At 44.9% G+C, this 13,485-nt stretch overlaps 1 protein-coding gene across 7 annotated transcripts in view; it reads left to right on the forward strand.

Moving 5' to 3' along the window:
• The window catches only part of PIK3C2B (phosphatidylinositol-4-phosphate 3-kinase catalytic subunit type 2 beta), a 78,245-nt gene that overhangs the window by 29,371 nt on the left and 35,389 nt on the right, over positions 1-13,485 (forward strand). For all 7 annotated transcript variants that reach the window (XM_078156390.1, XM_021003113.2, XM_021003111.2 and 4 more), the window contains 8 exons: positions 603-757; positions 2,756-2,876; positions 7,629-7,740; positions 7,901-7,980; positions 8,574-8,637; positions 11,230-11,376; positions 12,257-12,290; positions 12,946-13,141. In XM_078156390.1, the coding sequence (XP_078012516.1) occupies positions 603-757; positions 2,756-2,876; positions 7,629-7,740; positions 7,901-7,980; positions 8,574-8,637; positions 11,230-11,376; positions 12,257-12,290; positions 12,946-13,141 (909 nt within the window). The remainder of the gene's footprint in view (positions 1-602; positions 758-2,755; positions 2,877-7,628; positions 7,741-7,900; positions 7,981-8,573; positions 8,638-11,229; positions 11,377-12,256; positions 12,291-12,945; positions 13,142-13,485) is intronic.

Here is a 13,485-nt window from a genome sequence, read left to right on the forward strand (position 1 = left end):
ACAAGGGAAGCATTAGCTGCTGGGGAGACTCAATCTTGAAGGAAGCCAGTAACTTCACGAAGGGCAACAGCTCATATTTATATAGACTTTCTCCTCTTCGACGAAAAGCAGAATAGTATGGTGGATTGTGTGCTGACCTCCGAGTGAGAAAGATACGGATTCAAGTCCTGCCTCTGACACAGATGGGCAAATCACTTTATATCTCAATGTTCTAAGCAATTCTCTAAAGAGTCAAAGAATGTGCTTTACTATATTGTTTGAGGGAATTTCCCCACCCCGTATCAGTGATATCACAGGTATAGTCCCTATCCTTCTTCTGGTTGTATCTGCAATTATATACATTTTTTCTTCCTCGTGAATCCTTAGATGTTCATGCAAAGCAATTTGAAAAACCCTGGCTTAGGTAACCGGAGAATGTGGGTGTCTATTAGGTACCTCTAGTCTAGGTCCTGATAATTATGCTGGGGAGTGGTGAGTGGTGTTGTGTGTGTGTGTGTGTGTGTACGTGTGTGTTGGGGGGGATACCCTCCACGCAGGTTACGTCTTTGTGTCCTGAGATGTTGTTACAGAGAAAGGTACTTCCTCTTCTTTCTTGTCTCTAGTCTTCGGTCTGGCTCTGACATCCAGGACTATTCCCTCACTGGCTACGTCTGGAGTGCTGTCAACCCAAGTCCAGAGCACCTTGGTGCTGGGGTGAGCCTCAAGGTGACCGTGGTGTGTGAAGGCTTACGAGAGCCACTCACCTTTACCTGTGATTGTAAGTCAATTATTTGATGGCTGTGACCTCCAGTTAGGGTGTCCGATGGGTTTAGCAGGTCCTCGTGATTTTATGTGATGCTGATGATCTGAAGGGGAGCCTTGAGGTGGGAAGCCTAGAGATAAGGGCCAGAAGCTGCTCAGGGTGAGATGGCTGATGGAAGGAGAAGGGGAAGGGAGGAGAAAAGAAAAGGAGCATAAGAGAAGCTAGAGGGAGAGAATGCTAGGCCAGATTGCTGCAGCTTCTCTTCCCTCTCATGCACTTCTTATCAGAGTGCACCCCTAGCCTTTCCTCAACGAGGCATTTTGCTAGGGTGGAAAAAGAGGGTCTAAAGAGCAATGGCAGTTTTAGAGGACTCATAATGAAACATGCTGCCCACCTCCTGACAAGAAGGCCATGGACTCAGTGCAGATTGAGACTTCCTAGTTCGGAAATTTGTTTTGATCGACTATGCACGTGTGTAAGAGTGGTTTTTGGGTTCAGAATTCAGAAAAGAATTGGGTAGGGTAAGAGGAAAAGAAGGTAGATTTTCATTGATTTTGGAAAAAAAAGATTTAATTAAAAAGAGGGTCCAAAGAACCTCAGGTGACTGGCTCTTAGAGCAAGGGATCTTAGACTGAGAGGAATCATGGCCCTCAGAGGTCATCTAATCCAACCCCCTCATTTTACAGATGAGGAAACTGAGGCCCAGGGAAGTTAAGGGTCCAAGGTCGAAAAGGTAGTAAGTATATGTCAGGTTTGAGTTCCTCAATGGGACTGTACAGCCTAGTCCCTCAGCAGAGAGCCAGAGCATTAAGCTGGACATTCTGGGTTCAAATTCTGGTTGTGCCTCTAAACTAGCTGGGTGACTTTGTGCAAGTAATTTGATTGTTACAGGCCTCAGTTTCCTCTTCTGTAAAATAATGAGGCTGGCCTAGATAACCTCTAAGATTCTTTCCAGCTCTGAATTCTATGATTCTATGAGTTGAAAGGATCAGGTAAGGCAGCAAAGGTACAGTGGAAAGAACCTTGAAGTCAGGATAACCCTAAAAATGTAGCTGATTAGCATTTCCATTCATTGGATGTAATTTTCAAAAAATAAATTTGTTCTTGTTAGCATGCATTTTAAAAATTTCCAGTTCCAAATCTTTCCCTATGCTACCCATTGAGAAGGCAAACAATGTGATAGCAATCATACATGTGAAATCATGCAAAACATATTCACATATTAGCCATGTTGCAAAAAAAAAAAAAGGTAAAAAAATAAAGTGAAAATATAATGCTTCAGTCTGCACTGGTTAGCATTTTTCATCATGAGTCCTTTGGAATTATCTTGGATCACTGTCTTGATCAGAGTGGCTAAGCCTTTCACATGATCATTGTTATAATATTGCTGTCACTGGGTACAATGTTCTCCTGGTTCTGCTCACGTCACTTTGTATCAGTTCATATCTTGCTCATCATTTCTTATACAATATTATTCCATCACCATCATAAACCACAGCTTGCTCAGACATTCCCCATTTGATGGACATCTTCACTGTATAACCTTAGGCAAAGCATTTCACTTCCATGGGCAATTTTTTCATCTTTTTAATGAGGAAGCTGGAGTAGGTTCTCTCCAAGGTCCCTCCCAGTTGTGACAATCTGTAAGCTGCAGAGCCAAACTCTCCTGGCTGCCTCTTTTACTGGTTAGAAACAGTGAGCTGGAGGAAACTAGATTGGAATGAAAGAGTGAATGACAAGGCATTTATTTCAATGTTTACTATGTAGATATAATTTATTATGTAATTTACTATGTAAATGTAAATGCTACTCCTTATCATAGTGCCATGACAAACAGAAAGATATCCCTGCCCTAAGGAAGCTTACATTCTAATAATCAAAATCGGCACACCTAAGAGAGTACTGGCCAGGAAGGGGTCTTTTGAACTGGGAATATGGAGGTAGAGGAGGTTGGCTGGGCAGCAAACTGAAAACCCCATGTGACCCCGTTCTCTCCTCCTCCATTCTCTTTAGGTTCCTCCACAGTGGACTTACTCATTTACCAGACGCTGTGCTACACACATGATGAGTTAAGGGACGTGGATGTGGGTGACTTTGTGCTCAAGCTGTGTGGGCTGGAAGAATTCCTTCAAAAGTGAGTGATCTATCTGTTGTCCTGCTTGGTTGAAGAAGGGGTCAGGGAATGTGGGTGTGGGGAGACCTGGGTGGTAGAAAGTAGTCAGGGCAAGTGAGGAGTGACAGCTAGCTTCAGTTGATAAACATGTATTAAGTGCCTATATGCTCCAGGCACGGTGCTAAAGGCTTCCCCATTCTCTAGGCCCTTTGAGCCACGTCTCACTCTCTAGGATCTCTGGCATCAGGCAGAGCTGGCTAGATGTGTTGGCTAAATCTGGAGGAACTGGAAACCTGGGCTGGGCAAATATTAAGCCTTGTGTTCCCAAACCCATGGAAATAGAGAAGCAATGGGTGTGGCAACTGCATCTCTTATTCGAGGATGAGACTCCCTGCCCTGAATTGGCTATGGCGTCTTTGCAGCCAGGATTGAGGCCAAGGGCTCCCGAGGGATTAGGTCCAAGTGTCCATATGGAATAGGGGGAGAAATTTGTCTTCTTTACATTGTTATACCTCTCTTTCCACCTCCACAAAACTTCTTCCCATATAGAGCTAGTTGATTCAACAGATAAAGTGTTGGACTAGGCATCAGAAAGACCTGGCTTCAGCTCTCGTTTCAGAAGCTTATTAGCTATGTGATCCCAAAGAGTGTAACCTTACTCAGCCTCAGTTTCTTTATCTGTGAAATAGGGATAATAATAGCACCTACCTCTCAGAGTTGTTGCAAGGCTCAAATAAGATAACATGTGCTTTACAAACCTTAAAACTCTATATAAATGCTAGCTATTATTATTGGTACAATGGACAGGGCAGCTAGGTGGCGAAGTGGGTAGAGCACTGGCCCTAGAGTCAGGAGGACCTGAGTTCAAATCCAGTCTCAGATCAAGTACTTGATACTTACTAGCTGTGTGACCCTGGGCAAGTCACTTAACCCCAATTGCCTTGAAAAAACAAACAAACAAAAAAGTGAGGCAATGGACAGAGTAAGGGCTTGAAGTCAGGAAGACTCATCTTCCTGAGTTCAAATCTGGCCTCAGACACTTATTTAGCTGTATGACCCTGGGCAAGTCACTTCCCCCCCCATTTGCCTCAGTTTCCTCATCTGTAAAATGAGCTAGAGAAGGAAATGGCAAACCACTCCTGTATCTTTGCCAAGAAAACCCCAAATGGGGTCACAAAAAGTCAGACACAACTGAAAAACTACTCAACAACTTTATTATTATTCATATCATTGTTGTATAGATGGGGTATCTTTATTATTGGAGTCTGTCTCTAGTTAATTTTTACCATATGTTTTCTTTAAAAAATTTTTTTTAAAAATTATTTGATTAACCCAATTATATGTAAAAAATTTTAGCATTCATTTAAAAAAATTTTGAGTTCTAAATTCTTTCTCCCTCCTAGCCCTCCCCCACCCTTGAGAAGGCAAGCAACATGATATTGATTATACAATATCATATATTTTCGAAAGCAGCCTTCCTAGCATAGACATTCTGATTTGGACCTAATGAAACGATTCCATGTCCTGCTCCTCTTGGGGCTTTGGTTTTCCTTGGACAGGGAGCAGTGAAACCATGGAGGGCAATCATTCACTTAGCAGCAATTTATTAAATGCTTACCTCGTGCCAGGCCCTGATCTGGGAGGCAGATTGGGGATGAAGAAGGTGGTTACTCTGTCAGCTAGCATTTATTAAGCACCTACTGTATGCCGGGCACTGTGGTAGGTGCTGGGGATACCAAAAGAAAGGCAAAAAAAGGGGATCACAGGCTAATGGGGGAGACAATATACAAACAGCTAGGTACAAACAAGATGTATGCAGGATAAATTGGGGGTAATCTCAGAGGAAAGGCACTAAGAAAGGAGTGCTGAGGAGAGGTAGATGGGGGAGGGGAAAGAAGAAGGTTGGGGAGTTTATATAATCTCAGCATTTATGCAAATCTACCCCTCCCCCACAGACTACTTTTTCCTGTAAGCAATTTCATTTTTATATTCTGTCATTCAAGATGAGCAGACTGGGAGAGAAAAAGATTTGGAAGTGGGCAGCATTCACAGGGCCTGAAGTCACCCCACTTCCATTTTTCTATCTTTTTCACTAAAAGAGCTAGTAACAGCAAAGATTGTTCTTGTGGCTGCCATCCAGGATGGGTGACCAGGACGCATGGCTTTGTAGTACATCTGCTACCTTACTTTGCCCTCCCCGGTCCTCTTGTTCCCATCCCCAAAGTGCAGGGCATGTTAAAGGGGTCAGAAGTATCAGGTGCTTTTAAATTGGAGAAGCATGAAAGGAGGTTAGTACTTCCATTCTCTCCTGGGAAGGCACAGACTGACGCCACTCCCATGGGGTACAGCCCTTCCCTTTGTGGGCTTGGCAAGGCACTGCCCCTCCCTCAACCCCTGGGGCCCAAAAGCATGGAATCAACCTCGAAAAGAGGAATGGGTAGGTACTGGGAAGGTAGTCAGGTTCTTGACCTTCAGCCAAGTCAATCTGGATTGGATAGAATCATTCTCTGGACTACTCCCAGGTCTCTTCCTATGGTGGCCCCTGCCACTGGCATTTTTCTGCCTTCCCTGCTGAGATGCTAGGTCTGGAGTGAAACAATGACTACCAAGAAGTCTGAGCATTTGTTCAGGATTCAGGCCAGAGCACTGGACAGAACAGTACCCAGGAAGCTGCCCCTGGCTCCTTCAGTTCCTTTTTCCTCGGAAGAACTTATTCCAGGGATAGTAGGTGTTTGGCTGGCTTACAGGGAAAAATGGGGCATGTGGGAAAATGGGGAGCAGACCGAAGAACCAGTCCTCAAGTAGCCCTGAGTCCTAGCCCCACCCCCCTTAGCAGCTGCCTTCCAGGATGCACGGAACTCCAAGATAAGAACTTGGAGCCTGGCCATGAGGGAGGAGGGCTGGGTTTCCTGCTCCCCACCTTCCTTCCTTCCTTCCTCCCAGGATACTCCCTCCTTCTGGCCACAGCCTGCCTCCCTACCTTGCTTTGGCTCTAGGCTAATCATGGAGGATTCAGGAATAATGGCCCCTGAGACTCAGGGTCTTCCAAGATTACAGTCCATTGGATAGAGTGAACTTCAAGGTCCTAGCTAGGTCCATGGTGGTTTCTGACCTTGGACCTACCAATGTTACTTCTCTACCTCCTCTTTCACAGAAGTTCTTTCCAGGCCCTTCCCCACCCCTACCTTTAGCCAAGGTTTCCAGATGTGTTGAGGAAGGAAATCCCAAGCCCTTCCCCACCCCCACTTCTAGTCAAGGTTTCCAGATGTGTTGAGGCAGAAAATCCCCTTCCACCTTCTATTATCCAGCTGTTGAGATCAGCTGAGCTGGAGGCTGAGCTGGGGTTATTTCTTGATATCTCTCCTTCCCCCCACCTTTCTCTCTACTTTGCCACTGACCTGTCACCTCCTTTCACCAAGAGGGAGGGCAGGCAGGAGTGGGGTATGGTGAGGAGGGAGGTGCTGGAGCCGATTTCCCGGGTACCCGTCATAGTCACAGCTGCTGCTGCAAACTTGGATAACCTTCCTTACTGGAGGGAAGGGTTAGAAGAGGGAGGAGGCTACTGTATGTATATCAGGAAAGAGATGGAGGTGGGAGTTTTGGAGGAAGTCTGCTGTATTTGCTCCATTAGTCATGAATTGGGCAGGATCCCCCAGGGACTAACACTCTTTTTGATTGGCATACAGTTTATAGCAGGGAGGACAAGCTGGTAACTTGGTGATGTGGCTTTTTTTGGACCCTCAGCTCCTATTCTGTGTTTACTGCAGTTAGGCTGGGAAGCCTGGTCATGGGGGTTTGGGGGCATTGTGGTGCTGAACACTAAGACCCCCATCAGTCTCTCTGTTTCTGTCTCCCTGCCCTTCCAAGTACCACAGGGCTTAGGGATTGACCAGACTCCCCTCTATAACTCACTGTGTCCTCAGCTCTTAGCCTCCTATTTCTACCCTGCTGAATGAACAAAGGCTAAATATACAGATAATAAACACCTAGGAAATGAAGTTTCAGGGCTGTAAAAACCAAGGCTTCAGTGCATTTTAGCAGGATTGTGAGAATCAAGCAAATGTTTATGTTTATGTTTATACAGGAAGACCCGGCTTTCAGTGGTTAGCCCTCTCCCTTACTCAAAAATTATTTTATATTTATTTTGATGTATTTTTCTGTTTACTTCTCTGTGTATTTTTCATCTCCCCCCATCCCCCATCTTGGAATGTAAGCTCCCTGAGGGAAAAATGTTTTTGTCTTTGTTTTCTTAGTGCCCATCATGTTGGGTAGCACTTAGTAGGTGCTTAATAATTGCCTGTTCAATTAAATTGAAATACCTCCATTTCCCTTTTTCCAAGCTGCTGTGACATTTCCTCAGGGACCAAGTTGAGGATAAACAGAAGCTCCCTTGCCTGGCCCTTTTTTCTCTCCCTAAAGCTAGGTTATGTAGCTCTCTCTGGCACTGAGGTCTCTTTGCTGAAGAAACCTGCCCCATGTTCTTATTGATGGTTTTAAGATAGGTAGGTGGCATTGTGACAGCTAGGTGACATTGTAGTTAGAGTATTGAGCTTGGAGTTTAGGAAGATCTGAGTTCAAATCTGGCCTCAGACACTCACTAACTGTGTGACCTTGGGTAAGTCACTTAACTGCTGTCTGCCTTAGTTTGCCCAATTGTAAAATGGTGCTCATAATTGCACTTACCACCCAGGGTTGTTGTGAAGATCAAATGAGATAATATTTGTAAAGCAACTTCTATTGTTCCCTTCCCCTTCCTTCCTTCCACCTCTCCAGCAAACATGCCCTGGGCAGCCATGAGTACATTCAGCAGTGTCGAAAGTTTGACACTGACATCCGGCTACAGCTGATGAAGCGCAAGGAAGTTCGGACCGACTTGGCACGGACTGTGAGTGTGCAGTTGGGAGGGGATTGAGGCAGGGGGAGGTGGTGGATGAGAGCGCAGTGCAGAGTTGGGGGTAGGGGTGCAGGGGTAATGAGGGGTCATGTGGAAGGAGAGTGGAGTAGGGTTACTGCCTAAAGATGGGGACCCTGCCTATCTCACTTAGATGAATGATGACCAGAGCCCATCCACCTTGAACCACTATATCCACCTTCAAGAGAGGCCTGTCAAACAGACCATCAGCAGGTGAGAGGGGGAGGACTCCTGGGAAGAGCCGACATGGGAGAAGATGGAGGAGCTTAAGACACCTGTGCTTCCCCATTCATCATGTGCTAAGTGCAAAGCACTGTGGTAGGCGCTGGAGGAAATAGATAAGATCTGGCCCCTATCCTTATGAATCTTACAGTCTATTGGTCAACTCCCTCCAAACTAGAGGAAGTTCTGGTATTATCGCTGAATTGGATTGTGGGGGAAGGAGCCCCCCTCCACGATTTATTATATCTGGCACTCACTCCTTGTGGCCTCTGTTGTTCCCATACCTCTCTAGTTCCTTTACCCACTGGCTCCTCTTGCTTTGCTACGCCCTTCTCTAGCTCATTAATGGGGTTGAGGGATGGGGAAGTGGCATGTCTTCCTTCTGTCTTTATGGGATTCAGGAGAGGTGGGGGAAAGCCAGAAGAATTTGGGGATTGTGTGATACAAACTCTCCCAATCATCTTCCCCCTGGTCCTGGGAATTGTACAACTCTTTTGGGGAGAGGGAGGAATAGATCCTTCTACTTACTATGTCTGCCCTGATCTTTGCTATTTCTCTCCATCCCCTTTATCCCAAATCCCCAGGCAGGCCCTGAGTCTTCTCTTTGATACATTCCATAATGAAGTGGATGCTTTCCTGCTGGCTGAGGTGCGTCTGTATAGGTTTTGGGTGGAGTTGGGGGAAAATCTCCCTTCCCAGTCTGTGCTCCTAGGTCGTTTGAATGCTCCATCATTCTAGATTCCAGAGGATCTGGAGTTATCCTTCTGGGGGGACCAGAATGGGGTGGAGACCCCTCAGTTCAGAGTTGGGGACCTTCTTTACAGTTAGAATAGCTAGAATTCTGAGTTGGCATAAACAGGACCAGAATTCTTCTGCCTACCTAAAATTTTGGTTCTCACTGGTAATTCTCCAGGGCAGTAAGAAAGTAGCCTTAAAGAAATGATATTACTATCTTTTAGTCATCGGGCAATCACTGAGTGTCTCCCCCTTACTTTCTTCATCTATAAAATGAGACAGTTAGACATAGAATAGCAACAACAGCTAGAATTTATATAGTGCTTTAAGATTTGCAAACCTCTTCTACATTCAGAGATATGATAGTAACAACATTTATGTAGTACTTTTAGGTTTGCAAATCACCTTCCATGCACTCTGTCATATGATCCTCACAGAAATTCTGGGAAGTAGGTTCCATTTATTATGCCCATTTTACAGAGGAGGAAACTGAGTCAGGATTTAAACCCAGGTGTTTCTTATTCCAAGCCTACCACTCTATCCACTGCCCAACAATAACTCCCCCAGCTATTGTGTCAGGCATAATTTAGTTTGACCTCATATCTTCAGCAAGTCAATGCATATGTCTAATCCTCATTTTCCTGATCTGTAAAATGGAAATAATAATATTTGCACTATTGGTCTTAGGGCATTGTTGTAGGGAAAGCACTGTGAGCCTTAACATCTTAAGGAAATGTGTGAACTCAGGATGAAGAATCACAGAATTTTTTGCCTTGCCCATGAGGCCAGTGACTTAGACAAGCAACTAGCTCATCTAGAGTACATGGTACATATTATGGGTAATGTTGTGGGTAATAAAGTTGAATGAAGTTGGAGAGGTAGAGTTATCTAATGGAATAAGTGCTAGATTTGCAGTCAGGAGACCTGGGTTGCAGTGCCATTTCTGATACTTAATTAGATGTGTGAACATAGGTGAATCATTTACCCTCTCTGTGCCTCAATTTCCTCATCCGTAAGATGAAAGATTTTGTTGTTGAGTCCTGCCTGACTCTCCATGACCCCATTTGGAGTTTTTTTTTTTTTAAGCAGAGATGTTGGAGTAGTTTGCCCTTTCCTTCTCCAGCTCATTTTACAGGTGAGGAAACTGAGGCTTAAGTGACTTGCCCAGAGTCACACAGCTATTAAGGGTCTGAGGCCAGATTTGAATTCAGGTCCTCTTGACTACAGGCCTAGCACTCTATCTACTGTGCCACCTAGCTGCCCTAAAAATGAAAGGTGATATGGACCATCTTCTACTTAAAGCCTTTGCTGAGCCCCATAGCTATTAGAGCTCTCCCTTCCAAACTATCCTATGTGCATTTTATAGATTTTGTAATATATATACATAATATACATATACATCTATCAGTAGTGCAATATACATATATGTATAGATATAATTATACATATCCCTCCCTTCTTCCCTTACTTTATTGTGTACATATACAATACATATAGACATACATACATACATAGAGACACAAATATATGTTCAACACATAGGTATGCCTATGCATGTGCATGTGCATATACATATATGGGCAGCTCAGTGGCAGTGACCTGGACTTGGGAAGACCTGAGTTCAAATCTGGCCTCAGACACTTAATAGCTGTGTGACCCTGGGCAAGTCGCTTAACCTTGTTTGCCTCAGTTTCCTCATCTATAAAATGAGCCAGAAAAGGAAATGGCAAAGCACTGCAGTATCTCTGCCAAGAAAACTCCAAATGGGGTCACAAAGAGTCAGACGTGACTGAAATGACTGAACAACAACATGCATACACCTGCATATATGCATACATGTATACTGATACACCTACATATATTAATATACGCACATATCATATACACTTTATACATACATATATACACACACATTACAGATATACATATTATCTCCTCCATTTGAATGTAAGCTCCTTGAGGGCAGGTATTTCATTTTTGTCTGTATTCTTGGGGTTTAGAGTGGTGCCTGACCCTTAGTAGATACTTCTGGTTTAAATGATTGAAAACACTGTGTAAACCTTGAAGGAATATATAAATGGGAGATTATTAGAAGGCTTTGAATGACCTTTATAAGTTGGTCCAATTCATGTTCCCCTCCTATCTGATTTCCCTGGAAATTTGTCACCACAAATAGCTGGGGAGGAGACCCTAAATGCATTTGCTTGCTATAAACCAACAGTTGCTTTCTCTGAAATGAGGAATATTGGGTGGGGTCACCCTAAAGTGGGTTTGGGGGTAAGCAGGCATGGGCAGTTCCAAAGTGGTGGGCTGGAAAGGATTTAATTGGCTGAATGACATTTGAAAATAATTTGTAGGGTTCACTAGTATGTCCTGATGGCCTGAAAGTTGCCTGTCTCCTCAAGTCAGCTTCTCTCTTGAAACTAAGGGAATGGGTAGAATGGGGAAGAAAGGGGAGTTGTCTGGCCTTCATGTCTGCCAGCTTCCTTGTGTTGCTTCTTGCAGGGGGATTTCCCACTGAAGGCTGACAGGGTGGTCCAGTCTGTCAAAGCCATCTGCAATGCTCTGGCTGATGTGGAGTCCCCAGAGATCACCAGTGCCCTCAACCAGTTGCCACCTTGCCCCTCTCGAATGCAACCCAAAATTCAGAAGGTAAAGGCATGGAGGAAGGGCGGGGGCTACTGGGAACTGGGCAAACTCCTGGGATGACTAGATGTCTACTTTTTAAAGTACCCCCCCCAACACTTCATGAGGGGCAGCAAATCGCTATTGTTGTTGGAGGGTGAGAACAGGACTACTCACTGCTCCATTCCTTGCCTACCCCAAGGTTGGTCACTATGAGTTCAGTGTGACCAAATACTTCATTTGCTAGAGAGTTGGGCACTGCCAAGCAGCTTTCTAGTAGGGCTTCTACAGAGTCAGGCTAGGTCACTGTAGTGGGAAGCAGAGTCTGTCCTTGAAGAAAGGGATGCTTTACATTTTTGTACTGTGATGAAGTCTTTCCTCAGAACTATAAGCTGCTCTCACCATCCCTGTTCTACAACTCTTTCAATGATTGATTTACTAATTTCTCCCTCCTGTCTTCTTCCCTTCCTTTTATTGTGTATGTTACACCCTGTACAGTAAACCTGCACTTCAGATTGGGGGACAGCCACATCCCCTGTGCTGTGAGCCTTGACCAGCTTGCTATACATTTTTGTCTGGATCACAGACTGTGCTAGGGCACGTAGGCATCTGTGCCTTTTCAGGGCCAGGAGGCCTGAGCGTACCCTCTGTCCTGGAAATGTGATGGTCACTTTTTGTAACTTTGATGATCGAAAAGATTCACCCCCCTCCCTAACCTACCTCACCCCAAATGTGTCTGTCCATCTTTCACACCTCTCCAGTGTCCTATTTTTTATTCTTCCTGAGCAACCACTGTTCTTCAGATGATCGCATCTGGTGGCAGCTGGGGATGCCTGGAAGGATTTGCTTCTTAGCTGTGGTAGAAAAGGCCACGGCACTGAAACGAGCCTTCTTTCTTCCCCAACAGGATCCAAATGTCCTGTCTGTGAGGGAAAACAGAGGTAATAAAGCTGGCTGCAAGTTCTTTCCATCTGCCTCTTAGGGAAAAGCACCCTTACCTAGTGTGCCTTTTTTCCCCCAGTTTATTTCAATATTGTGTGTGTGTGTGTGTGTGTGTGTGTGTGTGTGTGTGTGTGCATGTAGCCATGCTGATGTATACATATTTTCCAGTATGAAGTCTGAGCACAGCTGGTCAGCACATTTTTCTCTATAAACTCTTTCCTCATAATTTTTACTCATTATTCCTTGTGGTGTTCCTGGGAGGTATTGATAGGGTGGGGTAGAGGATGGTGAGGCTGAGTAGTTATTGCCTGGGTTCCAGATGGGAAAACTCACACTTGGGAGATGATGGTTGTTTCCTGGGCAGCTTTGCTAGGCTTATAATACCCTCATCCCCACCCCACCCCCAAATTTCCATTTTAGCATTCCTCTCCAGGATTCTACTGTTGTGCTTTAGGCAAGATTCAGGAAGAATTTACTACCTCTCCCCTCCCCACTGCAACAAATTAGGCCCACTTATATATGCACAAAACCAACCAATACTCCATTCCTAGATCATCCTATCCTGACTCACATCATGGTAATGAGGTCATTGGGGTATGTGTGTGTGTGGAGAGGGGTGGGTTGGGACTCATTTCTTTTCTCCCCCTTTCACAGAGAAGGTAGTGGAGGCATTGACGGCTGCCATCTTGGACCTGGTGGAACTCTATTGCAATACTTTCAATGCTGACTTTCAGACAGCAGTGCCTGGGAACCAGAAGCATGAGCTGGTCCAGGAGGCCTGCCTCCTTTCTGGGCCCCTGGCCTTCACAGTTTATGCCACTCACAGAATTCCTATCACCTGGGCTACCAGGTGAGTGCCAGGGCTGGGCAACCTCATTGAGAAGGCAGTGTAGTATGGTGAAAAGAACAGTGGGTCTGGAATCAGAGGACCTTAACTTAAATCCAAGCTCTAATGCTTCCTACTTGTATGACCTTGGACAAGTCACTTACCTATTCTAGAGCTTAGTTTTCCTCATTTGTTTTTACAAGAGAGTTAGAGTAGCCAGCCTCTGAAGTCTCTTTTAGCCTTAGTTCTAAGGGCCTATGAATGTTGGTTGGATTGGTTTCAAATAGAAAAGGAGTTGACAGAACCACTTTTCCATCTCTTCTCAGCTTCCCGTGCCTGAAGGTGCCCACCTTATTGCTGGGCTAAAA

This window comes from Phascolarctos cinereus, unplaced genomic scaffold (genome assembly GCF_003287225.1).
Source record: "Phascolarctos cinereus isolate Bilbo 61053 unplaced genomic scaffold, phaCin_HiC Scaffold_5;HRSCAF=322, whole genome shotgun sequence".
NCBI lineage: Eukaryota > Metazoa > Chordata > Mammalia > Diprotodontia > Phascolarctidae > Phascolarctos > Phascolarctos cinereus.